This window comes from Cydia pomonella, chromosome 1 (assembly GCF_033807575.1).
Source record: "Cydia pomonella isolate Wapato2018A chromosome 1, ilCydPomo1, whole genome shotgun sequence".
Lineage (NCBI taxonomy): Eukaryota > Metazoa > Arthropoda > Insecta > Lepidoptera > Tortricidae > Cydia > Cydia pomonella.
The window spans coordinates 44443939-44471631 of record NC_084703.1 but is presented as its reverse complement, the minus strand read 5'-3'; the positions used below and the strand labels follow the sequence as shown (position 1 = coordinate 44471631).

At 42.1% G+C, this 27693-nt stretch overlaps 2 protein-coding genes across 8 annotated transcripts in view; one reads left to right on the top strand and one right to left on the bottom strand.

Annotated features, from left to right (window-relative positions):
• The window catches only part of LOC133524761 (protein purity of essence), a 145994-nt gene that overhangs the window by 110544 nt on the left and 7757 nt on the right, over positions 1 to 27693 (top strand). For 4 of the 7 annotated variants that reach the window (XM_061860908.1, XM_061860916.1, XM_061860932.1 and 1 more), the window contains 23 exons: positions 295 to 488; positions 1713 to 1819; positions 2690 to 2779; positions 3457 to 3617; positions 10649 to 10789; positions 11320 to 11530; positions 12695 to 12813; positions 13572 to 13781; positions 14312 to 14461; positions 15168 to 15249; positions 15541 to 15678; positions 17333 to 17530; positions 18189 to 18379; positions 19688 to 19876; positions 20104 to 20272; positions 21214 to 21449; positions 21654 to 21774; positions 22043 to 22317; positions 22476 to 22610; positions 23529 to 23687; positions 24675 to 24857; positions 25725 to 25873; positions 27123 to 27252. In XM_061860908.1, the coding sequence (XP_061716892.1) occupies positions 295 to 488; positions 1713 to 1819; positions 2690 to 2779; positions 3457 to 3617; positions 10649 to 10789; positions 11320 to 11530; positions 12695 to 12813; positions 13572 to 13781; positions 14312 to 14461; positions 15168 to 15249; positions 15541 to 15678; positions 17333 to 17530; positions 18189 to 18379; positions 19688 to 19876; positions 20104 to 20272; positions 21214 to 21449; positions 21654 to 21774; positions 22043 to 22317; positions 22476 to 22610; positions 23529 to 23687; positions 24675 to 24857; positions 25725 to 25873; positions 27123 to 27252 (3738 nt within the window). The remainder of the gene's footprint in view (positions 1 to 294; positions 489 to 1712; positions 1820 to 2689; positions 2780 to 3456; positions 3618 to 10648; positions 10790 to 11319; positions 11531 to 12694; positions 12814 to 13571; positions 13782 to 14311; positions 14462 to 15167; positions 15250 to 15540; positions 15679 to 17332; positions 17531 to 18188; positions 18380 to 19687; positions 19877 to 20103; positions 20273 to 21213; positions 21450 to 21653; positions 21775 to 22042; positions 22318 to 22475; positions 22611 to 23528; positions 23688 to 24674; positions 24858 to 25724; positions 25874 to 27122; positions 27253 to 27693) is intronic. The other 3 variants (XM_061860920.1, XM_061860940.1, XM_061860914.1) reach the window with 2 other exon arrangements.
• LOC133524802 (uncharacterized) lies at positions 4362 to 10442 on the bottom strand. The gene has a single exon (XM_061860950.1). The coding sequence runs from the start codon at positions 9954 to 9956 to the stop codon at positions 4746 to 4748; it is 5211 nt and encodes a 1736-aa protein (XP_061716934.1). The 5' UTR covers positions 9957 to 10442; the 3' UTR covers positions 4362 to 4745.

The following is a 27693-nucleotide window of genomic DNA, read 5'->3' as shown; positions in this document are numbered from 1 at the left end:
ATGGGGCTACTTTATAGCACTAGTGCGAGAAGTAGCATATTACGTTACTGTGTCGAACATTTAAAGGGCCATATGCACTGTAAAACGTTGTACGATACATGTGCGAATAGGTAATTCGCAACTCGTGTCGATTTAAAACACTCCCTTCGGTCGTGTTTTAATTTATCGCCACTCGTTTCGAATTTCCTATTTTTCGCACTTGTATCGTAATGTACTATTTTAAATTCCACTTTTTTATAATGGGTGGCTCATTTTCTATCCATTTAACTAAATTTTGTTATAATATTCCCCCAGTCCCTCGTGCACAAGATAAGCGAGCACCGGCTGGAAGGGCGCCCCGGCGACGAGAACAGCAACGCGTCCACCACCTCCTTCGGCGGCGCGCAGATCAACCGCGTGATCCAATCCCTCGCGCACAAGTACTGCGTCGACAGCAAGGGCCACTTCGAGGACCTGTCCAAGATCATACAGAAGGTGTTGGCTTGCAGGTGAAATATTCATTATGGTTATTTATGTTGTGTTATTAGTGTACTGTCAGGAACAGAAATAGCTGCAGTACCGGCCAATAATATATTCCCTTCATGTTTTTACGCTATATCTTTTTTGTTTGTGAGTGACTTCCACCACACTACTTTAGGTAGTTTAGAAGTATTCCTTAGTGCAAGGGATGAGAAAAATTGGTCTTACATAATGGACCCGGGTACGTCCTTAAACATGAACACAAAAGAGGTATGGGCATTGTAAATGTCATCTCGGTTTGTGTGGTAGGGCACAGCCCGATCTAGAGCAGAGCCCGACTGGGGAAGTACCTCCATCTTACAGAAAACCGCAGCCAAATAACACTAGACCCTACTCATAGTGTTGTGTTCCTGCCGGTGAGTAATTGCCAGAGCTCAACGAGGGTGCAGAGTGTTAGGGTCGGCAACGCGCATGTAACTTCTCTGGAGTTGCAGGCGTACATAGGCTACGGAGACTGCTTACCATCAGATGGGCCGTATGCTTGTTTGCCACCGACGTAGTATATAAAAAAAGTTTTTTTTCATAGATGCTTTTTAATTATAAAATATGGTCAACTTCATTTTGCTATTAGAGCTTTTTTAGTAATATGCTGAGTCTCCTATTGTAATTCACAGTATTTCATTGCAGTATTCATCATATATTTGTATAAAATAACTAGTAAAATATCAAAATGGAAATTGTATATCAAAATAGTTTATGCTAAAACTCATGTATTTAATTGCAATGTTAAGATTATTGGTTTCTCATTGTTTAAAGTAGATTTAGTCCTCTTAAATTGCTGTGCCCTTGCAGGGCGTCACATGTACTTCTACACTTTCTGTTCCATCTTATGTGATTTGTGATATGCAATAAAGATTTGACTTTGACTTTGACTTTGAATCCTCTAAAACCATATTTTAATTGCTCATCGTAAAAGAATAAACAATGTACTTGGAAAGTTATGCTCTAGTGAAGATAACGTATCACTTTCTCCGCACTTTTTAGAACAACAATAACCTCCAGAGCATGAGAAATGAAAAATATATATTTCGTTCCTAGCTGATATAGCTCATTTTATCTTAACTTCTGGTCTTTGGTTTCTGGTTGGTCGGTTCTAAAAGGTTTCTTTTCTTGCCAAATAGGCTATTAAAGAACTGTTATTTTTATTTTTATTTATTTTATTTTATTATGTGACATCTTTGGTGTTTTTACAGGAAAGAACTAGTCGCCTACGATAGATCTCAAAGCGAACAGCTGAAGGGAGACACGCTACCAGTATACGCTGGGCTGGTGCAAAACTATGATGGAGAACTTACCAAAGGTAAGTTAGTTCATCTAGCTAAATAATTAAAGCCAAAGACAATAAATAATAGTACCAGGCACAGAAGATTCTCTGTATTAAAAAAAAATCTGAACGTGCCTAAACGGTGCCGATTAGACCGAGCCCTTTCGAAAGGCGGAGCATGGGCGTGGCTACCGCTAGGGTTAGCAACGTTCGCACCGAGTACCGTCAACTATTATAGTTCGTGTCATCCATGATGCGCAAATTTGCCAAATCAAACCTTTAAGGGGCTCCCCGCGTTTTTCATCGATTTTTGACTAGTTTTGAGTCGTTACTCCTACATTTGCACTATAGATAGAATTATAAGACAAACGGCTATGGGTTCTTCAATCTTTTATCTCCATTCTGGTCTGCCGGATTTTGAAAGAAATGAATACTTATTTTTGAAACAATGCCTAAAGAAACACTTTTTTCGTTACTAGATTGCTGTGAAGGATTTTACATGTACGAAATTTACACATTTGGGTTCGTCTTTGACGTCTCTATAAACTATTTAGAGATTTTACTCGTCATTTTATATTAATTCACACAAAAGTTATGGCCAGTAAACCAGTTTCTTGGCCTAAAACTGTTCAGCTTTGATGCCAAATATCTCGAAGATACAATATTGCTTACAGTCGTTGTTGTTATTATGATAAGCTACAAAAAACATTAGAAAACTAAGGGATTCAGATCGAAGGTCATTGGCGTTAGGGACCCCCTTAAGGCACGCGTCTTCGTGAATGACACTATCTATATTAAGTTCTTAACACAGTAATCATAACTTAACGTCTCACTAAGCACAGGCTCCTCATGCACAATGGGGTTTGAGATAAACCCGTACTTAGTCCCCACATTTCCACAAAGCAGGTTGGGGGATTCGCACACCCACGGCTACATCTTTGAATTACTTCGCAGATGACGCGGATCCAAGCGGGTCTCCTAACAATATATGTATAAGTATGTAAAAATAATTACATTATTATATTATGTAGGTACTGTAAAATTCACCTTTAATAATAATTAACGATTCAAATATTAAATTGAGTATGTACATAAAATAACAATAAAACAAAAGCAGCTTTTTAGGCAAATTGCTGCTAAGTATACCTATATTTTATATACTTACTCCATTCTATAGTACTTAGCCAATAAAGTCATCAGGGATCATAAACAATTTGTGGTCATAATTTTTGTCATGGTTTCTGCAAATAGAAATATTTGCGCATTATTGCGATAGATACAAGTGCAAGCTTGAGCGGCGTCCGTTTTGTAGCGGTGCGCGGTAACCACTACTAGACACCAGATTTGGTGCAGGCCGCTTGTACTTGTAGCGGCGCGACGGAACGCGGAGTGATTTACGCCTGCCAAAGATTATTTTGGCAGACTTTGTTTAGTAGTAAATATGTTTACGAATGGACTGTTAGATGTAAAAACAATTTTGTTAATTTTATGAAAGTATCATTTAAGCCACGTACATAATATATTTGCGATAGTTCCATTGGCGATTATCTGTGTAATTGGTTTTGCACCCAAAAATTAAATTCGCTCCCACGCGGCTATTCGTCGTGGTTGCAACTGCAAGTAAGTTTAGGTTACTATTTCACAACAGGTCCTCAACGATTTTGTTTTCACAGAATCAGGCGGCGGCTGCTACGGCTGCTCCCTGGCCTGCGCCGAGCACTGCCTGACGCTGCTGCGCGCGCTCGCCTCGCAGCCCGAGCACCGCGCGCGCCTCTGCCGCTTCGGGCTCGTGCAGGAGCTGGTGCAGCACAACCTGCACCGCGGCACTCCGCAGGTACAGTGTTACAGCTGCTGCGGCTGTCACAACTGTTACAAGTGCGAATAACCCTACTTCGCCGCAGCACAATCGATAACCCGTTCAGCAGTATTTATATACATGTTTTTACATGCCGGATAAATACTGAAATTACAGCTCGATTGCCCATATATATTAAACCGAGCATTTGATACAAAAGCAAGATTATTGGTATGGAGGTTTGAGGAAGGAGGACAATCTCTTATGGAAGAACTGTTGCTAAAGTGTCCAGCTGGCAGCTCTAAATAGGGACCGTGCGCGTTGGAGGGTCTGCCATCTTGTGGCCTGAATCGGAACCATAAACATGCACATTTACACGTCACGTGTTTTCTTGTGCATAGTAGGTTCTGCCATCTTGTGGGCTACATCGGAACAATAAACATCACATATACGCCTCGCGCCAAAAATCTGACGGCTCCTGTGCTGCCTCCTATAGTTCATGCACGCTCCCTATAATAGTTCGAAAAGTCTTCGGTGGAACTAGGTTAGCACAAGAAATGACATTAACTTAGACGTTATTGACAGAGTGAGCTGCGCTGTCAGTGATTTGATTTTTTTTATCAAAGTCCTTAATTTGTTCGCGATGTATGTTGGCGCCACTTATTTAAGATTTTTTGACGGACACTTCATACACATAGATTGTTCTCCTTACCTCTACCCTACTGGTGGTTGTAATAAGGTTGATTTTGGATCTTGCAGTTTTTTGAATAATACAAATGAGTGTTGCTTGTTCTACGATTTATTGAAGACTGAGGTGTGTATAGGAAAATACTTATTAACTACGCTATGCATGTGTGAGTGGGCCATACACACATATAAGATATTTTTTAAACAACTGTAACATACCGCCCACCAAAAGGATATTGATTATCCTTTTTCAGAATCAAATAATCATGCAAAATTTATAACAAAATTAAAATACAATTCATCATTGTTATGTGTAAAAATTCTTAACCAGGTTTGCATAAATATCAAAATTGGCAAGAAATTTACAATTGAATAAAAATAAAAATAAATATGTTCTATCAGAACATATATAAATTTTTGGACGTTATTAACAAGTATAACATTAGTATTTTGTAATACTTCAGAATTAAACAAGTTTAACTATACTGTTACATCGACTGGAAAGAAACAAAGTTTACTGATAGAACGTTTGACAATATTTTCACCGCTCTTGACACTGTACACTCGTGTTAGGCCGTCGTTTCCAGGATGTTTGGCAACAATGCGTCCTAACAACCACTTTCCAGGAGGTAAGTTTTCGTTTTTTATTAATACGAGTTGGCCAATATCAAATTCCGGTTCCTTTTTTGTCCATTTCGTTCTCTGTTGGAGTGTTGATAAATAATTTTGTTGCCACGTATGCCAAAAATCATTTAACATTTTTTGCAGGTGTTGCCAACGGGACAAAACGTTCGTGTTCACATCTTTGAAGGTTGGTGATGGTATGGTTATCGGTGCCTCTCCAATCAAAAAGTGTCCTGGGGTTAAAGGATTCGCGTTTCCATCGTCGTCTATGGGAACGTAAGGCCGTGAGTTGAGACACGACTCGACCTGGCAGATCAGGGTTGAAAATTCTTCAAAGGTAAGATGAGAATTAAGGACTCTCTTTAAATGGAACTTCATGGACTTTACTCCACTTTCCCACAATCCACCAAAATTGGGACTGTATACTGGTACAAAATGCCACTGAGTTCCATCTAACGCCAGCTTTGTAGCTATATCTCCATCAAAGTCCAATTTTGCTTCTTCAAATGCTTCTGCCAAAGCCTTATTTGCTCCGATGAAGTTCCTCCCTTGGTCACTCCAAAGATGTGCGCACCTGCCTCTTCGTGCCACAAAACGTCTGAAGGCCCCAATAAAGGCTTCCGAGGTTAAATCTCCGACAAGCTCCAAGTGTATGGCTTTAGTAACCATACATACAAATATAGCTATGTACGATTTTATGGTTCTTAATCCTCTCCCTTTTGACATAAGTGTTTGATATGGACCAGCGAAGTCGACGCCACTGTTCAGAAATGGACGTGCTGGGGTAACCCGTTCCTTAGGTAGATCTCCCATTAACTGCTTTTTGGCAGTGGCGTTTTGTCGTGCACATATCAGGCATTTGTGGATGTACGATCTGACCTTTTGTTTCAATTTTAGGATCCAGTATTTACTTTTTAGGTAGCACATCATCAGCTGTTGTCCGCCATGAAGGGTTCTTTGATGAGCATCAGCTACAAGAAAAAAGGTAAGTCGGTTCTTACTGTCCAAAATTATAGGGTTCTTGCTATCTTCGCTCAAATTTGCGTGTTTAAGACGACCGCCCACCCTGAGTACATGGACTTCATCCAGGTAAGGATTTAATGATTTCAATTTACTGTCACATCTTACGTTTTTATTATTTTTTAGTCTAGTTATATCATCATTAAATGCATGTTTTTGAACCAATTTAATACAACTTATCAATGAATTTTGTAATTCTTCTGTTGTGAATATGGGGTTCGGGGTAAGCTTCTTATAGTTTAAAAAGCGTCTGCAGTATGTAATCGTCTTAATAAGTTCTTGTAAATCATCAAAATCGTCAAACTGGTTTACAATTGAATAATTATCTTCTTCTTGTACCTTGAGGTTGGTGTGGAAGGTTCGTTTCATTTCCAGGTCTGTCGTGGTGTCTGGCTTATTGAATAGAATATCATGAGTTTTTAGCCATTCTGGCCCATTCCACCATAAATGATGTGAGATGAGTTCTGGTAGCGGTGAACCACGTGACGCAATATCCGCAGGGTTCGATTGGGATGGGACATGATACCATTTATCACCAATGTCATCGAGAATGGACACCACGCGATTCCTGACGAAGGTTTGCCAGCGGTTAGGGTCTCCTTTTAACCACGACAAAACTATGGTTGAGTCTGTCCATGCGACCACTTGACTTTCAGGGATTCTCATGGCTTCTCTAATTTGTTTAAGCAGCTTTGCCAGCAGCGCAGCGCCACATAGTTCTAATCGTGGCAAAGATACTGGTTTCACTGGACTTACACGAACTTTGGCAGCAATGATATTCGTCTTGATATCACCTTCTTCAGTTTCTACTCTTAAATAAGCGACAGCTGCATAAGCTTTTGTAGATGCATCAGAAAATCCGTGTATCGTAGTTTTGTCTAGTCTTAGTTTAGTGGTGTGCAGCCATCTTGGTATATGAACGTCCTTTAAGTTTTCAAAATTGTGTCTTATGTTTAACCATTCTTCTTTTATTTCAAGTTCTACTTCATCATCCCAACTTGATCGATGCAACCAAAGTTTCTGGATAAGCATCTTGGCTTGAATTATGCTTGGTGCCAACCATCCCAAAGGATCGAACAGTTTTTGCGTTTCTGCTAGTATGTTTCTCTTTGTAATAGTGCTTGGCTGCTGGGGTAGTTCAAGTTTGTACTGAAAACTGTCTTCACCCATGTTCCAAGTGATACCCAGTGCACGTACAGTTCCATCCAGGTTGATATCCATGTTTACATTACTGTTTCTCTCATCCGGTGGGAATTGCTTTAAAAAGTTGGTGCTATTAGACGACCATTTCTGCAGATCAAATCCTCCGTTTTTTAGAGTTTTTGCTACATTTTTCGCCACATCTACAGCGTCTTCTACGTTATCTTGACCCGACATGAGGTCATCCATGTAGAAATCTTCTTTAATCGTTTTTGCAGCTACTGGATGATGTTTTCCTTCGTCTTCAGCGACCCTTTGTAACGTTTTCACAGCTAAGTAGGGTGCAGATGCTGTACCAAACGTGACACGAAGCAGGCGGTATTCTTTGATAGGGTCTGCTGCACTTTTGCGCCAAAGTATACGCTGTAGATCTGCATCTTGTTTGGTAACTAAAATTTGACGATACATTTTCTGTATGTCTGCAACGAAGCAGATTTTCTTCATACGCCATCTCATGATTATGTTTCTTAAATCTTCTTGAAGCTGTGGACCCACCAGTAGCTCTTCATTGAGTGAAATATTGTTTGTGCCTTTAGATGAAGCATCAAACACAGCTCTCACTTTCGTGTTTTTGTCGTTCCTAATCACAGCATGATGTGGGAGATACACTGATGGGGTTTCTATTTCCGTGTCTGGAACTTCTTCCATGTGCTTCAATGTTGAATATTCTTCTATGACCTTGGTGTATTCCCTTTTGAATTCTTTGTCCTTCTCAAATTTTCGTTCTAATTGTTTGAATCTTCTTAGTGCTATGTCCCTTGTTTGACCTTCTGTTGACTTTAATTTATCTGTTCTTGTAGGGAGTTTCACTACATATCTTCCTTCTTTTGTTCTGGTAGTTGTATTTGCATAAATCGATTCACAAAGCTTCTCATCCGCAGTAAGTTCTGGTTTTTCTGCTGAATCCAGTTCCCACATGTTTTTTACCAGAAGGTCTAAGTCGAATTTGTGATGCATGACAACAATATTTTTTGAAGAATTGCCTTCAGCGTCTCCGAACACAATCCATCCGAGGCTTGTATTTTGTGTACACGGTGAGCCTGGAGGACCTTTGATTAAGCCATTCAGTAAAATTTGTGCATAGACCTTAACGCCTAGAAGCATGTCTACTCGACCTGGTTGATGGTAGTTCGGGTCTGCCAGATCGAGTCCGTTAAGGTGCTGCCAAGCGTGGTGAGTGTTGGTGAGTGCTTTTGATGGGAGCTCAGTGGTTACTCGAGTAGATAAGACAAATGCATTGATGTTTAGGTCGAAATTAGTGTCAAATCTTGACTGAAGCTCACACTGTACCATACTGTTAACTGAGGTCTTCATTGATTGCAGTCCTGTGGCTGAACCCCTGACAGGTGTCTTGTGTAGTTTCATCATCTGCACGGCTCTCTCCGTGATGAAGTTCGCTTCTGAACCTTGATCAATTAAAGCCCGTAGTGTGAGCACTTGCCCCTTGTCACCTTTCACCAGGACAAGCGCTGTAGCTAATAAAGCATCTGTCTTTTTAGTAATGAAGTGCGTTGCTATGGTAATATCATTTTCTCTATCTTCTTTTGGTACATCATCACTATCATCATCATTATTTTCTTCCATCTGATTAAGATGTGCCTTTATATCCTCGTTCTTTGTGTGATGTAGTAGGGAATGATGACGTTTATGACAGATTTGACAGGATGTTGGTAAACGGCACTTGAATACGGAGTGGCCGCTGAGCAGACAGTTATAGCATAAATTGTTTGTTTTCACGTAGTCATTTCTTTCAGCTACGTCCATACTTGCAAAATCCTTACAGTGACTCAGCGTGTGATTGTCGTTACACTTGATGCATGTTCTAATTGAAGTCGCTGGTGATGTTGTATTTAAGCTACTTTGGACATTAGAAGGAGCTGGCGAAGTTAAATGGAAGGTTTTCTGCGTAGCCGGTCGAGAACTTGAGGGAGCTGTCGAAGTAGTGTGGTGTATAAATTCCAGAGTACGGAATTTGGTTTCAAGAAAAGTCCTCAATTCTGACCACTTCGGTAAGTCATCCGGTGTACTCTTAAAGGAATATTCTTCCCAGTCCTTATGAGTCTCTGTATCAAGTTTCGACACAATCAAATGCACTATCATGGGATCCCAGGATTCAACGGATACCTTAAGGTTGCTTAGACTGTTCAAACACTCCGTAGTTGTGTCTAAAAGTGATTTGATTTGGTTAGCAGTTTGCGAGTATAACTTTTTCTGCGAGAATAATCTTTTCATGATAGCGTTAACAATTATTCTTTTGTTTCCGTAACGGTTCTTTAAAGTCTTCCAAGCTTCTTCGTAATTAGCGTCTGTTACTTGTATGTGCTTAAGTAAAGCTTGTGCTTCGCCACTGACACTATTTTTCAAAAAATGCAACTTCACAACGTTGGTTAACGAGCTGTTATTGTGTATAAGTGACTCAAATATGTCTTGAAACGTTGGCCAATCTTCATAACTACCACTGAAAACTGGTGGCTGTACGCGAGGTAACTTCACTTTATCTCCTGTTATGGAACTGTCAGTGGCAGTATGATTGCATTTACCACTCGAAAACGATGATAGCATGTCTTTTATATCGCCACTCAAGCAAAAATACAAATCTTCATGAATGTAGTAATCTTCATTAACCAAATAAGGTATGTCCATTCGCCTTTCCGTCGGTGTACACTTAAGAAGGTCGTGATGCGCACTTTGAAATATACTCCAGTAATGTTCTATATTTTTTAATCGCGACTCGAGATAACCCCTTGTAAGTCGTGCTTTAGAACATTTCTTGAGATTTGTTTGCGTTTTTTGTAATATATTTGCTGTATCTTGTAACAAACTTAATAATTGTTCCGTAGTTGACATTTTGTTTCACTTAATTTCACGTAGATAAACGACGAAAAAGTTCAATCTTATTATATTATTTAGTTGCATTCAAATGTTTCATGTCATGTCTAATCACTTTATAATGTTTATAACTTGCTATTTGATTGCAAAGCACACTGCAAAGTAAATGCAAAGAACAAAGTATTGCAATTTAAATGCAAAGATCACAAAATGTTCACTATGAAAAAACAGTCGCCGGCCGCCTTATCGCTCTGGAATGCAGTCCTTTTGTTCTCGGTCTCCGGCGAACTAAAGACTTCTTTGTTGCTATCCGGTTCGGTTTGGACCATATGGTGGTTGTAATAAGGTTGATTTTGGATCTTGCAGTTTTTTGAATAATACAAATGAGTGTTGCTTGTTCTACGATTTATTGAAGACTGAGGTGTGTATAGGAAAATACTTATTAACTACGCTATGCATGTGTGAGTGGGCCATACACACATATAAGATATTTTTTAAACAACTGTAACACCTACAAAACGATCAGGTAGTAAATTGGCGACTCAATCTGTCATATAAGAATCTGGAATATACTCGTAAGATCATAGCTTAAATGTAACTGATTATTGATAAGTCTTTCTACTCATATCATTCATTGAATATGGTGCGAAAATTGCGAATTATCCTTCCTTTGCCATCAATCCTAACCCTGTATTCCTGTATTGGTATAGTGCCAAGAGGAAGTGCGCTCGCTGATCTGCCTGGTGACCCGCGACAACCTGCCGGCCACAGAGTCGCTCTGCAGCCTGCTGTCGCAGCGGATCACGCTCTCGCTCATGGGGCACGCCGCTTCGCAGGACCTCAACAACTCGGTGAGTTTTGCTATTATGGGCGTAGGCAGGTAAAGGCAGGGGGGGGGTCAGCTGCCCCACCTGGTGCTCAAATTTTACATACAATGTATGCCCCTCTGCGGCGTCTGATCCCCCCTCCTCCCCTAGGCCTCCGGCGATATCGACTTGCCCCCTCCCCTAGTTCACTGGCTGGCTAAGCCCTTGTTTGCTATGACAGAAAGCTGCTTACCAACTTGGTGTCTTTTATTTATTGGACCCTTGATTTGACGCATCTTTAGACAATCTTATTGTCCCCAATCACTCTGATCTTTTACCAAGTTTTTAGGAATGTATGTGATGGACAAAGTGCCAAAAATATCTATGCACTACCTTAATGTATAGAAAATAAGGTCATGTATGCATATTTTTGGCGCTTTGTCCCTATAGATATTTTCAGACGTGACTGTAACTGTTTATTGGGTAGATCTATCAAATTTCACCTAGCATTCTGTTTACTTTGGTGGTGTTTCTGCCTAATAAAAATGACATTCTAACTTATCTCGTTATTTCAGGTCCGACCTCTAGTGCTGCTCCTAGGCTCCCTAGTGAAGGTCCAAGACGGCGTGGAATGCTGGGAGGTCCGGCTGCGCTGCGTGGTCCGCCTGTGGGTGTGGTGCTGCCCGCAGCTCACCGAGGTGGCCGGGCTGCCGTCCGCCGCCAGCGTGATCCTCAAGCCGGAGGCCCTAGCCGGCATACCGGGCATCAACACGTCGTCACCCAACTGTAAGATCCGTTAGTTTCGCATAGGGCTTAAATTCACCAGACCAATTTTGGATATAAAAAAGGTTTGCGTTATGAGATGATGCCACTGCAACAGGCGAAGATTTAATATCAAATCAAATATTATTATTTTAAGTGCTAGGTTACTAAAAACGTGGTTTTATCGTGTCATTTAGAGCAGAAAGCTCAAAGGCAAAATGATCACTGATAGATAGAGCAAGATCCCAAATAAAAACAAACTGAAGTTAGATAGAATACTCTTTATTGGCACATCTCAGTAAAAGATACAGGAAATAAATAAAGATACAGCAGAAGTTAATAATAACAGTGTAATAGAAACACAAAAACAAAATCTCATAATAGAGAAATATTTAGTAAGCTTGTGTCACTTTCAGTACGGCCAGTGACATCATAACAACAATTCCTCTGTATGTTTAGCTAAATTTAATGGTTCCGGAGAAATCCATACTGAACGCTACACTCTGTATGTCGATAATGAGTTTTCATCTCTCCTAATTGGAAAGTTCACCTTTCATAGGCTGATAGCCGGGTGGAAAATTGCATTTCCCACCCTAGGGTGGAAAGTATTTTTTTTTATTTGTACGTCGTGCAGTGGCTAACAGCCATAATAATATAATAATAGTTCAGCCTATATACGTCCCACTGCTGGGCACAGGCCTCCTCTCATGCGCGAGAGGCTCTGGCTATAGTCCCCACGCTAGCCCAATGCGGATTTGGGACTTTACATACACCTTTGAAATATTTGACCATAAGTATTTGTTAATAAATCAATATGAAATCATTCATCATTCATTCAGTTTAACTTTTTTTAAGGCGCGTATACATGAAGGCCGTTTCAGACACATCCCAATTTAAGATCGGATTGTCTATGGTTTTAGATTTTTTCCGATCAAAATGTAAATGGCGCCAATTCCTACAGTCATAACTCATAACCCACCATTTCTTATTTGTGTTTGACTTTCCTCATAGTCGAAATGAAAAGTAGAGTGTTTAACTCGGGTAAAAGTAACCATATCACCTTCGTTCGAGCGCCAAAATATCTCGGGTGATATGGTTCACTTTCCACCCTTGGTTAACAATCTACTATTGTATTTCTTTCTGCAAAATCTTGGCATAACCCAACTAACGCATAATTTCTTGTCACAGCGCATCAATTCGCCCTGCAGCAAGTCGCGCTCCCATGTTTACGCTACATGCAGCAGCTGATGGCGCCCGTGCCGCCCGTCGTGTCCGCCAACGGCCACGCCGATCCCAAGGAGGCCAAGGTACTCGTACGAATAGCAAAGATATATAGTCATATTTTTTTCGTATACTATCTGGTTTTATATCACTTCTTTTGCTGTCAAATATTCCTTTGTAGGTATGTAGAAAAGTAACGCTTTACGTCGCCGAATATATATCGATATAATTTAGGTAAAGTCGATAAATGAGAAGTCACTATGATAGAAATGTCACGATAATTTGTGTAAGAGTAGTAGCATAGGATTCTCGACTTGTGTCTATTTTCATATCAACTCCTTACAATCCTGCACCAAACTGTTTCTGTTTAGCCCATTGGTTGACTGGTAGAAAATGCCTCAAGGCGTTAAGTCAGACCACATGTAAATGACGCATTTTTGTAAGTTACTGTTGAATTTTTATAAACTACGTCAGTGGCAAAAAAGCGTACGGCCCGCCTGATGGTAAGCAGTCTCCGTAGCATATGAACGCCTGCAACTCCAGAGCTGTTACTTGCGCGTTGCCGACTCTAACACCCCGCACTTTCATTGAGATCCTGCAACCTTACTCACCGGCAGGAACAACACTAGAGGGTCTAGTGTTATTCGACTGCGGTTTTCTGTAAGGTGGAGGTACTTCCCCAGTCGGGCTCTGCTCTAGATCTGGAATGACAACCGCTGTACCCTACCACACTAAGCGAGAATAACATTCACAATGCCCGTACCTCTCTTTTCGACGTAGTTTAAGAACATACCCGGGTCAAAATAATGTTGAATAAATATTAAAGCTATTTCACTTTGAACAGCCGGAGACCGCTGCGGTGTCGTCGTCGGCCGCGCCGGGCGCCCTCGCCGCGTCGACCGGCAGCGTGGTGGTGGACCTGGCGGGCTGGCTGGCCGGCGACGTGACGCACAAGGACTGGCAGCGGCTGGTGGCGCCGCCCGCCGAGAGCGTGCAGGGCCCGCCGCGCGTCGCCTACATCGCGCACAAGTACGTGGCGCGCTGGAGGGAGAAGGTAAACATTTTATTATTATGTGGTTCACTTTCGAATGGATCCTTTGGCAGGAAAGCAATGCATGCTTTACAAAACTATTCTTAAGAGTTTGAAATATCAAAATTACTTGAAATTTTTTAAACAGTGGTGTACTGTAACACTTTAAACTTCGCGTTTTGTACAGATATTTAGTGTCATTAACGGAAGGTAAAATAATGAAAATTGCGTTAGACCCGTTGCAATGACATTAAATATAAGGTGTAACGGTCCGTTTTACAGACGCTTACCTATGATCAATTCCAATTGCGATTCTTAACACGTTGTTTTAGTAACAACTTGGCCACAACTCGCAGAGCCGAGGCGACTGATCATGAATCGAAACGTGACAACGCGATCTGATTTCTTATTCAGTCGGACCGCTCGCCTATGCCTATAGTTAGACCGGACAACTATATTGCTTTAATGGACGTGTTCTACTCTTCGCGGGATTTACGGCGTGTTTCTAATCCAATATTCAATCTAGTATATTACATATTTTTTTGTTCCCGTAGATGTTGCTCTCGCACGGCATGCGCCCGCTGGCGCTCGAGGACGGCGGCTGGCTGCGGCCCGTCATGTTCGAGCCGAGCTCGCGCATCGCGCGCGACACGGCCTGCCAGATGGTCAAGTCGCTGTGCGACTCGTACGAGCGCAGCAAGGCTGTGAGTGTTAATAAACTGTATTCGCTAGCGAAGAGAATTTAAAATAGAGGTGTATTGTCAAAGAAAACTTTTAAGTGACGTAAATTTACTGCCATCTTTGGACACATGATTAAAACTTTTAGAAAACCATTTGACTTTAAGTTCAAACGACATTCCGTAAGATTACGCGTGTTTGTCACAGTCATCCTCCACCGACTTCGTACCTGGCCAATAAAATTATCCACGCCAGATTTACTAGAGATAGAATAACTTGTTGACCTATTACTTCTATTTCTCATGTCACACACATGTCTGTATGTATGTTCGGGATAAACTCAAAATACTGTACGAATTTTCATGCGGTTTTCATCTGTCAATAGAGTGATTCTTGAGGATGGTTTAGGTGTATCATGTGTTAAGGTTTTGCGTAACCCTTGCGTTTTGTGGCTAGTTAGATGTAAATACTGTCGTTTTATAGTCTTCATAATACACTAACCCCCTTATTCATAAACGTGTACTAAAGTTACGATGCTGCTAATAATTGTTTGTCCCTTTCCATCATACCAGTACGTCGGAAAGGGACAAACGATTATTAGCGGCATCGTAACTTTAGTACACGATTATGAATAAGGGGGTAAGTGTTAAAAGCTACTTATTCGACACAACATTTAGTAAAATGACACATGAAAAAGGATCAGAATCTGATATCATTACTGCCACTGCACAGGTACTGATCCTGTTAACCAGCTTCCTGCCAGAAGTCGGCGCCGCTGGCGAGGCCAGTGAACAGTTCCTTCAACTGTACCAAAGTAAGTTCTACTGTCTCCCTAGCTACCACCACCACCACCGTCTTGACCGCCGTCCGGCTGGCGTCGAGAAAGCATCTAGCGATCAACTATTTTCACGTGCAAGAAACGCACATGTTGGTAAACAAAACAGATGCATTTCTCACTCGCCGCCGGTCGGGTGGCTGTCAGATGCCACTAAATATCTAGAAATTATTGTTGTTCTTCATATTTCATACTTTTTTCTTTGCTCCTTGAATTGTATGTCCTGATTAGTCCAATATTATTGACATGTTAATCTCATACCGTGTTCAGGTCTCGCATCCGAAGCGCCGTGGAAGCAGTTCCTGGCGCTGCGCGGCGTGCTGCAGCAGATCGCGGACCTTATGACCAAGGAGATCGACCAGCTACATCGGCTGGAGGAAACCACACTCACATCTGACTTGGCTCAAGGTCAGTGCACTTTCGTCCGTTGGCACCAGCAGAGAGCTGAAAACTCACAAGGATTTAAACAGCTGTAAATTCGTTCTAGAAAAATCCTTTTGGGGTAGTCTAGGTGGCCTGATCGAAACTCTGTAGTCAGCGCTCTGACTTCTTTGAAGTGTGTATATTTTCCAGAAGATTATTTCTAAGACTCTTCTTCGTAAGATTTTTCATTCGATTGTCAAAAAAGAACGACACGTTTTTGCGTGCCCTATTGTGAAACAGTACCTGTTACAATTTCGTGGTTTTTTTAATTGTACCCATGTAAGTTTCTAGTCCATATACTATACATCGTAAATACCAACTGCACGCTAGCAGTTAACGATCTACTGGCCAATGGTTCCCGAACATCGCGTTCGCCTTTGCCTGATCTGCAAACCCCTTTAGAAGGTCTTCATATTCATTGCGGATCTGCTGCTCGTCCCGCTCACACATTAGAACGGGGTGCTGATCGGCATCAGTGTGATGTGGCGGTTAATCCAAACGGTATAATCCACACCCAAGTTATGAGGGTTCAAAATAATGACGATGCGCTTCGAGTTTGCTCGTCTTGGCGGGGGCACTACCGGGCCAAGGTCAAGCGTGAGTCGATATTAAGAAAAAATGTAATAAAAATGTGTAACTTTGGAACCCTGAGGGAGAGAGTCTTACTCGTACATATACTTGGCCGGTTTTCATTTTTAGTTTAAACTGTTTCTACTTTATAAGTGATTTTCACTTGTAAATGCTGGAAATCCGAGTGTTTTTATTACTGTCATGGAAAGTGTGTTTTGAACCTGATCCTATTCACTTTAAGCCTCTCTGTACACTCATGTTCTGTTAAAGCTAGGAAGTCAGTAATTTCTCTAAAATTTTGGGCTTGTTTTTACTGCGGGCGTCCATCGTCACATCGGGGTCACACTGCTTCCCAGTCCGCGGAAAAGTCTAAGCACGCAAAGTACTCCGCGTTGGAATCTGCTTATGACTTCGCGCAGGTGGCTATTGAGACAGCGGGGCCTTGGAGTTCAGAGGCTCGCTCCTTTTGCAAGGAGTTAGGGCGTCGCTTGCGAGAGGGGCTGCGATCCTCGCTCTGGGTCGTATCTGGTTCAGCAGGTCTCCATTGCGGTTCAGCGAGGAAACGCGGCGGGAATAATGGGGACCTTTAAGCTGGGTACGATCCAGGGAGGGTTTTTGTAGATTTAGTTTTATAGGTTGTAGTTTGTGTTATTTTATTTATATTCAATTATAAGCGCTGGTGGCCTAGCGGTAAGAGCGTGCGGCTTGCAATCCGGAGGTCGCGGGTTCAAACCCCGGCTCGTACCAATGAGTCTTTCGGAACTTATGTACGAAATATCATTTGATATTTACCAGTCGCTTTTCGGTGAAGGAAAACGTCGTGAGGAAACCGGACTAATCCCATCAAGGCCTAGTTTACCCTCTAAGTGGGAAGGTTAGATGGCAGTCGCTTTCGTAAAAATTAGTGTCTACGCCAAATCTTGGGATTAATAGTCAAGCGGACCCCAGGCTCAAAAGGTTGAGACAACGCGAGGAAGAAGAAGATTAAATGTTAATGTGTGTAATTATTTATATTGAAAATAATTCAGATATCAGGACGTTGAGGTTAAAAACGTATCATTTGTGTCAGGTTACGCGCTAAAGCGGCTGACCGAGCTCCTAGCGATGTTCCTCGAGGAGCCCGGAGCGCGGCGCACGTACAAGGGGCGGCTGGTGGGCGCCGTGCTCGGCGGCTACCTGTCGCTGCGGCGGCTCGTCGTGCAGCGCACGAGGCTCACCGACGACACGCAGGAGAAGCTGCTCGAGCTGCTGGAGGAGATGACCACGGGTATTGTTGCAATCATATACCTTTTATTGCAAACACAAGGTTTTCCTCTTATTCATAAACGTCTACTAAAGTTGACAAGCCGCTAATAATCCGACGTATTGGTATGATGGAAAGGGACAAGCGATCATTAGCGGCTTGTCAACTTTAGTAGACGTTTATGAATAAGGGAGTTGATATCTAAGAGAATTTGAAATAGAGGTGGATTGTCGAAGAAATCTGTGTAGCCTCCGTAAATTTACTGCTATCTTTGGACACATAATTACAACTTTTAGAACGCTATTTGACTCTAGCATAATGTACGCAGTACATAGACTAATGAATAATGATACTTGATGAACGCCATAGTTAAAGTAGGAATATAGCGAGGTTGACTGCGACACTTCCTGATCCCAATCTGACTAACAGTTCCTCTCAGGATGCCAGCCCTTTTCGAGCTGTCATCAGAATCGGCCAGGAACCAATCCATTTACGCAGCTGTTCGGGTCATTCAATAAAAGTCATTGTATCGCAGTCAAACACGCTCAAAAATGGACTATTTCAATACTCGACTTTCCATCAAACGTAGCCATCATAAGAAACGATCTTCGACATATATTTTCAAATAGTAAAACATCGTTTCTAAGGCCAACAAATAAGTTATCTTACAATGTTCCTCCAGGCACAGAGACTGAAACTGCGGAGTTCATGGCGGTCTGCATAGAGACCGTACAAAAATACCCTCTGCATGACTACCGCACGCCCGTCTTCATCTTCGAGAGGCTCTGCTCCATCATCTACCCTGAGGAGAACGACGTCGGCGAGTTTTTCCTCACGCTGGAGAAGGATCCGCAACAAGAAGACTTCTTACAGGTAACTGTCAAGGGAATAACGTTACTGTGTGCTAGACACAGGGTCCAAATTACAAAAATACCCGCTCCACGACCACAGCACGCCCATGTTCATCTTCGAGAGACTCTGCTCCATCGTCTACCCTTAGGAGAACGATGTCGGCGAGTTCTTCCTCACGTTGGAGAAGGATCTGCAACAAGAAGACTTTTTGCAGGTAAACTGTTATAGGAATTAAGGTGCCTGTACTACACAGAAAGTTACATAAATAAATAAATAATAATAATATAATAAAATAAAAAGCTTTTATTTCAGGGAATCAGTACCCATAGTGCATACAAAATTAAACTATTACTAAATTAAAAACTAATCTGAATTGCCACTGTAAAGGGTTAGCCACTCATGTTAAAATTAAATTTAAAGCCGAGAGCCCTCCGCTCGCGCTCAATATCATCGCCGTCCTGCAGCCGTTCCGTCAAGAAATGTCCTAAATACTTGAACCGCTTAACAACATTGATTTTCGGCCCAAAGAATAACCCTTTTCCAAGCCGCACCAATCTACAAGGCCTTTCCCAAAAAAAATCAAATATATTCCAATAAATCCCGCTTTGATGATTCATTTGAAGACAAGTAAAATTTCCGAAAGTGCAATCTAATTTGAACTTTAAATCGGATGGCTAAGGTTGAAATTATATTGGCGCGTATGAGATCTATGATGGTGCTATTCATGCGGATTTCTCCATGCCGCAACCAGCCACCCTAATTGTTTGTCTCTCGTTATCAGACGTGTGGTAGGTATAGGTACAGTCGCGGACTTCAATTGCTGAGCCATTTAGGGCTCAAGCTAATTTGGTTGCTAACGGTATGAAATGTCCCATGTAACGTTAACCTTTAATGTATGGAAGGTAGAGGCAAGGAACAGAACCTCCATATACTAAAAAGTCTGACAAAAAACCATAACTAGGTGGCGCTACAATACCTAGAATACTAGACAAAAAAATCTAATCATAGACAGCGCACTTCACTCCGTCAATAACGCATAGGTTCTTAGATACACTAGCGCTAATCTGGAGAGATTTGGAATTTATGGCTGACACCTGGACACTTTTGCAACAGTTCTGCCTAAGGAGATTTTGTTCCTTGCCTCTACCTTCCATACATAAATTGCTCAACAATTAAAGTCCGTGCGATCTCATTACATAGACCTATATTCCCGCATCAGTTAGTGATATTCGTGTTTCAAACATGGTTAGACCACTTTTGAAAAACTTATGCATCCACGCAAAATCTTGTCATCGTAATAAACGTTCTAATATCTTCTGACATTTACAGGGCCGGATGTTAGGCAACCCGTATTCCTGCCTCGAGCCCGGCATGGGCCCGCTCATGCGAGACGTGAAGAACAAGATCTGCACTGACTGCGAGCTGGTGGCGCTGCTGGAAGACGATAACGGCATGGAGTTACTTGTGTGTAACAAGATCATGTCGCTCGACCTGCCTGTCAAGGAGGTCTACAAGAAGGTAACGGGACCTGATATCTATTATCCACAGGGTCGATCGGATACAGATTGATCGTGCAGAGATTCAACTTTGTAGTTGCTTTGAGTTCGTCTAAAAAATGTAATGTTGCATTTAAGAGTTAAACGCCTGTTCTTAAAATAACGCTACTTAAATAGAGTATTAAGCTTTAAAATGGAAGTTTTAAAAGAAGATAGGTAAATAAATGTACCATTACTTGATCCGTCCAGGTTTGGTGCACGTCGGGCGAGGGAGTCGACGCGATGCGTGTCGTGTACAGAATGCGAGGCCTGCTCGGCGACGCTACGGAAGAATTCGTCGAGACGCTCTCCCAGACTAACGCCGAGACGGTTGACGATGAACAGGTCTACAGGATGGCGAACGTGCTCGCTGACTGCGGTACGTATTACACTCGTTACTGGCTACTTGCGTGGTGACCCTTCTATGATGGAAATACACATTTGTAAATCTTTTTGACGACCGGTTTGGCCTAGTGGGTAGTGACCCTGCCTATGAAGCTGATGGTCCCGGGTTCAAATCCTGGTAAGGGCATTTATTAGTGTGATGAGCATGGATATTTGTTCTTGAGTTATGGGTGTTTTCTATGTATTTAAGTATTTATAAATATTTATATATTACATATATCGTTGTCTAAGTACCCTCAACACAAGCCTTATTGAGCTTACTGTGGAACTTAGTCAATTTGTGTAATAAATAGTAATAATGTCCTATAATATTTATTTATTTTATTTATTACAAAGAGAATTTGAAATAGAAGTAGATTGTCAAATAAAATTTTATAGCCACAATAAATTTACTGCCATCTCTAGACATATGATTAAAACCGCCATGTTACCGGGCAGCGGCTAAAGGATGTAGCGCCATCACTCGAAACAATGCCGCTATACTTTAGACTTTTAATCTATTAAATGGCGCCACTTTTTGATATTTAACAAATTGAACACATATCAGTGAAAGAATAAGGATCAAAGTCAAAAGGTGTTCTAAAAGTTTTAATCATGTGTCGAAAGATGGTAGTAAATTTACTGTGGCTACAAAGTTTTCGTTGACAATCCACCTCTATTTCAAATTATCTTTGATAAGAATTGCTTTGTTCAGTCGGGTTAGAGTAAGCTTGTGGTTTTTGATTTAAAACATCGAAAAACTGAAGTGAAATTACGATGAAGCTTCAGTACTTAGAGCTACACATTTTAGCGGTGATACCATATAAACCGTACCGGTTTTTAACTCGAGATTCATCCGTCGCGCGACTGTATTCGAAAAAATAACGCACACCGCCCTGGTGTCGCCGGTCAATCTTTGATAAACGTTGTTTCCAGGCGGCCTAGAAGTGATGCTGCAACGCCTCGCAGCCATTCAGCGAGTCGGCGCCGCGCGTTCCCTCTGCTCGACCCTCCTCCGACTGCTCGGCTTGTGCGCGCGCGTCAGGCGCTGCGTGCGCGTGCTGACCCGAGCGAGCACGCGCGCGCTGCCCGTGCTCCTGCACGCGTTGCAGTTGGCCGCTGATGAGGAGAAGGACTTGCCGCGCGCGTTGCTGGTCTACCAGCTGTTGGAGGTATCGTGGACGTCAAATTCCCACGCGCTTTGTAACTTCACTTCCACACTCGGTCGTTGCCAAACTGATGTCTGACTTTACGTAGATACAATAATGTTGTTTGAAAAAAAAGTGCATGTCCAATAAAACATTCACGAATAGGATTTTAATTCGATAGCACAGGTTTTCATGTTTTTTTAATGTTCAACGTTAAACGTCTCGCAGATAATGGAGCGTATTCTATCTGTGGCGGCCAGCGAGAGCCTGGAGTCTTTCCTGCAGTTCTCGCTGACTTTCGGTGGACCGGAGTACGTCCAGGCGCTGCTCAATTGCACGGACAATCCAGGTAAAGATACCTATGCAACTTACAAACATAAATATCTATTAGAAGATCTTATGTCGCAGTCCGGTTTTATTCGGGAGAATATTATAAAAGCGGGAGATTATCTAGACTGTCATGCGCCACGCTATACGGAAGGCGCGCGGGTTCTAAATTGATTGTAAAAACTCATAATTTTCATATAAATAACAGCATCCTTGTTCAACATTCAGCGAATTCTGTGCATGAAAAATATCTACTATAGCAGACCACATTTGCACCACTTTTGTCACAGGAATCCGCAGCAATTCCGTAGCGCTCGGCCACCTAACGCGAGTACTCGCCGCTCTCGTCTACGGCAACGACCTCAAGATGGCGATGCTCGTCGAACACTTCAAGTCGGTCTTCAACTTCGACAAACTGGACGCCGAGCAGCTGACTGAGGAGCAGTTCCGTATGGAACTGTTCTGCGTGCTCTGCGCTAATATCGAGAGGAACTCCATCGGCGGAACGCTTAAGGACTATCTGATATCGCTGGGGGTTGTGAGGGACGCTTTGGAGTACATTGTGGTGAGTACTCTTTGATATTTTCCGAGATTCCTGAGAATTGATCGTATAAGAAATGTGTAAAGACAAATTCGTGTCGAAAGTTGACGTTTGACAATCCACTGACCACAAATAATATAGCAGCATTCATCTCATGATAAATAATTATCATTTTGTTTCAGACAAACGCACCGTGCGTGAAACCGACACTAGTTTGCAATGACTCGGACGAGCTGAAGGAGTTCATTAGTCGTCCTGCGCTCAGATACATCCTGCGGTTCCTCACTGGCCTGGCCGCCGACCACGAGCCTACCCAGGTAAGATGACGCTGGTATGCAACGACTCGGACTAGCTGGTTCGACCTCATATGGAATACTGTTCTCATTTCTGGTCTGGCGCTCCACAATAGCAGCTCCTTCCTCCTGACTCCATCTAACGGCGGGCAGTTCGTATTGTCGGCGATCCCGAACTTACTGATGGCTTAGAACCCTTAGCCTTCGGAGAGACGTTGGCTCTCATTGCATGTTCTACCATTTGTACCATGGGGAATGCTCCGAGAAACTTTTTGAATCGGTACCATCGTCTCGTTTATCACCGCACCCCCCGCCAAAGGAGCAAAGTTTATCTGCAATTAATAGACAAATGACAAACCAAGAATAAGCGGGCATCTCGCTCGTTTCTTCCTAGAACATGCAGAATGTGAAATGAGTTGCCTCTTGAGGTATTTCCTTTGCGCTACGACATGGGATCCTTCAAGAAGCGAATATTTAGGGTTCTCAAGGGTCGGCAACGCTTAAGTGGCTCCTGTGATGTTGCTTATGTCCATAGGCGACGATTACCACTTCCCATCAGGCAGCTCGTCTGCTCGTTTGCTGACTATCACAAATAAAAGCTTAAGTAGTTTATCAATCGACCTGCCCTCACATACATCATGCGCTTCCTGACTGACCTTGCTGCTGACCGCGAACCTACCCAGGTCAGATAACATGGTCATTTAAAATACCTCATAATCTTATTGAGGTATAAACGCTGTTATTTGCCTTTTGTAACTTTTAAATTTGTAACAGCCTATTGAACTTTTACATCCTGTTAAAAATGGTCACACCAACGTCTTTAGCACAAATGAGCCAGTAGATATAAAACGTTATTTGAACAGCGTACGTCTCCCGCTGTGGACACTTTATTCCTTGCGATTGTACCCACGATATCCCAACCCGTCCAAACTTTGTCAACAGATGCTAGTATGCGAGAAGGTGATCCCGATAGTCCACCGGCTGGAGCAAGTGTCGTCCGGCGAGCACGTCGGCTCGCTCGCCGAGAACCTGCTCGAGGCGCTCAAGTCCCAGCCTCAGTGCGCCGCCAAGGTGCAGGAGGCGCGCGAGTTCACCCGCCAGGTATCAAATTAAAGCTAGAGGATCTCTCTTCTTCCTCGCGTTGTCCCGGCATTTTGCCACGGCTCATGGGAGCCTGGGGTCCGCTTGACAACTAATCCCAAGATTTGGCGTAGGCACTAGTTTTTATGAAAGCGATTGCCATCTGACCTTTCAACCCAGAGGGTAAAGTAGGCCCTGTTGGGATTAGTCCGGTTTCCTCACGGTGTTTTCCTTCACCGAAAAGCGACTGGTAAATATCAAATGATATTTCGTACATAAGTTCCGAAAAACTCATTGGTACGAGCCGGGGTTTGAACCCGCGACCTCCGGATTGCAAGTCGTACATTCTTGCCGCTAGGCCACTACCGCTATATAGATATATAGAGGATATCTGTAAATAATAGGGACTGAGATGTTTACAAGCTTTTATTTTACTTGCCCTGTTAGTATGAATGCTTGTGTGGCTCAAAACTTGAAATCTCAATTTGACCCTCTTCCCGATTTTCGGTTTACCTGAAATGTTGCATAATGTAATATTATGGTATCATCGAGCTGATCTGATGATGGGGACAGGGGGCCATGGGAACATTGTGATAGAACAACGGTATCTAATTGTGTTTGGGGTTTTTAGAATTGTTTTGATGAGTGTTGGATGCCTGTGAGAAGATAAGTACAGTCAGCCATAAAAGCTTGTATTAAAAATGTTTTTTTTTTTTTTTTTTGCATAAAGCTTATTTAGTGTACGCCTGTACACTAAATAAGCTGTACACTAAGTGGCGATCGACCAGCAACGTGTTCGGCGGGGCGTGAAGCGTTGTGTCGAGGGTTCTAGTTCTCGCTGTTCGCCGCCGATCGAGCATGCACTCGGTTTGACCCTTATGAAAGTGGATTTGAGCGTACCAATGATCCGCCTTTCTTTTCAAAATCTTAATTTGAATAGCTGTCAAAATATTATCTATGACGTCATGCCCATTAGTTTGAACTAATTGTATGTTTGTGTACCTGCAGGAGAAGAAGCGTCTCGCGATGGCGGTCCGCGAGCGGCAGCTGGGCGCGCTGGGGATGCGCAGCAACGAGCGCGGGCAGGTGACCGCGCAGTGCTCGCTGACGCAGCAGGTCGCCGACCTGGCCGAGGAGGCGGGCGCCGTGTGCTGCATCTGCCGCGAGGGCTACAAGTACCAGCCCACCAAGGTAGGCCACGAGTAGCACCATCAAACATAACATACAAAGCTCAACCTAAAAAATATGCTCAGTCAAGATAAAATCTCAACAAAACTAAGAGATTCAATGGCGTTTTTGGGCGGAGGTGCATGTTAAAATAAAAGAAAAGTAAAGTAAAAAATGATTTATTGTACACAAAAATTTTGGAGGAAACAAAATTATCTGGTCTTAAAACTAAAAGACAATTATGTACATTTATGTACATTAATAGGGAATATTACTCAAAACTGCATAAAGGGTACTACTAGCACAAAGAGAGGGCGCACGAAACTCGAAATTTCGTTATCTACCTCTCTTTTACTCTTGCATATTTGAGCAATAGAAAGGCAAATAACGACATTTCGATTTTCGCGTTTCGTAAACAAACCTAGATTCATCAGTCATAGCTTGTCAAAATACTATTTAAGGCATAGTATGTATAAGTTAATTTATGGTTTAGAATATGAACTAGTGCTGCACTCTGGCGGCGGAACTTTGCAGTAATACCCCCTATTATATTCTCTATTATTATTAGCAGGTCTGTCAAAAGTAATCCCTACCATCCCAAGAAAGACACACGATTAAAGTAGTACATTACGATACAAGTGCGAAAAATAGTAAATTCGAAACGAGTGGCGATAAATTAAAACACAACCGAAGGGAGTGTTTTAAATCGACACGAGTTGCGAATTACCTATTCGCACATGTATCGTACAACGTTTTACAGTACATATGGCCCTTTAAATGTTCGCCACAGTAACGTAATATGCTAATTTTCGCACTAGTGCGGTAAAGTAGCACCATATGTACTGTAAAGATTTTTTTTACAGTAATGTATATGATTATTTTTTATCACAGGTGTTGGGCATCTACACGTTCACGAAACGCTGTCCGGTGGAAGAGTTCGAGGTGCGCGCGCGCAAGACGCTGGGCTACACGACCGTGTCGCACTACAACATCGTGCACGTGGAGTGCCACATGGCGGCCGTGCGCCTCGCCCGCGCCAGGTACGGTGCTTGTGCGGTTATTGAATAAGAATAAGAAATATTATTAAGAATAAGAAACCATTTATTGCCACACAATAAAAAAAGAGATAGGTCACAAAATACATTGATTAACTTTAAAAAATTGGCATGCGCGGCAAAAGGAACGGGCTCAGCATACGCTGCGTCAGCCATTTCATTACAAATGATATAGACATGCGGGTTATTGGATGTTTTGTTTTATTACCAACTTGTGTATACAATTATAGGATAAAAAAATAATGGTTTTTTTATTACAAGTGAATATTTAATGTTTTAATTTGGTATTTACTTGACATCGACAACTGGTTACATTTAGGTATAACTTAAGTATTTTACTGAATAGGTACAAACAATGTCATAATTATAAGTTTCAGTACTTTTTGTATGAGAGAATACTTAATAAAATAATAAAAAATACAAAATTATAAACAATAGCTAGTGTCCAAAATATAGCAGAATACCATTTTAAATAATTATATCCTCAAATCGCTTTTAGTTCGGAGTTATGGGTGGGTCAACTATTTTCTGTCGTTAGTCTGTCCCGTCAGCAGGCGACGTTGGTATACTACGTCCTACTAATAAGCTAAGTAGATGAGCCATTATGGAAAGGGCTTATAAAGGTTAAGCAGCGCAGCAGGGCTTAAGGTTTCCTAGGATAGCAGTGACATTCATATAGCAGCCGTAATATTACGGACGCAAAAAAATGTTTCTTAAATAGGTGGGTCCACACAGAGCGCTCACACGTGAGAGGCATTTTCCTCGCGCACAAACCGACCGAGGCACGTCTACACTGGCCGGTTTGTGCGCGAGGAAACTGCCTCGCGGGTATGCTCGCTCTGTGTGGACCCGTCTAATCACCGCTCTCTAGGAACCTGCGCCATTTTGTTTGAAATGACAACGTTCTGGAGACGTCATTCAACCACCATATTACGGCCGCTATATGACGCAATCGCTATCCTAGGAAACCAGAGCTTTACTGCCATAAAAATATCATAACTATGGCAACGAGTGACAAGAATAAGTTTGATGCTCCCTTATACTTAAATATTTAGATCAGTTTACCTTTAGGCATAATTTAAGGATCTTACACATTCTTCTTTTCCTTATGTTAAACGAGAAACGACTTGTTTCCAGTTCTATTTTTCCTACCTGTAGGTAATTGTCACAGAAGTATTATGGGAGCATACTTTGAGCTATGAACCATAACTAATACGTTATTCCATCGAAACAGGGATGAGTGGGAGAGTGCGGCGCTGCAGAACGCGTCGACGCGCTGCAACGGACTGCTGCCTCTGTGGGGGCCGCACGTGCCCGAGTCCGCCTTCGCCAGCTGCCTCGCGAGGCACACCACGTATCTTCAGGTCAGAAAAAATAATTTAAGTAACAGCTATTTCTATTTGTGGGGATGGTAATAATAGGCATTCATTCAACTATTTTTAGTTAGATATCGCGAGAAAAATAATTGATGATAAAACGAACTTCTTGAAGTGACGTTCGATCGATATTATGAGTTACTTCATTTGAAGGTATAATACGGTTTATTGGTCGGATAGAAGTCCCATTGACTAGTCCATTAAAACCGTGATCAATCGGATCTCACAAAATGATGCAAAAAAAAATTAATAACACCCTTAACATTCTTCAACCGGTAAAGGCCCTCTTGATTGTTCAAAAACTAACGAGAAAGTTGCATTTGATTCATATGTGGGGCAAAGTAATCAGATGCAAATTTTGAGTTGTTTTCTTATGTTAATTGGTAAAAATGACTTTTAAATGATGAATTTGAATTATATTTTTTTTAT

Excerpts from the sequence above, each read along its gene's own strand:
- LOC133524802 (XM_061860950.1), bottom strand. The coding sequence starts at position 9,956 with ATGTCAACTACGGAACAATTATTAAGTTTGTTACAAGATACAGCAAAT.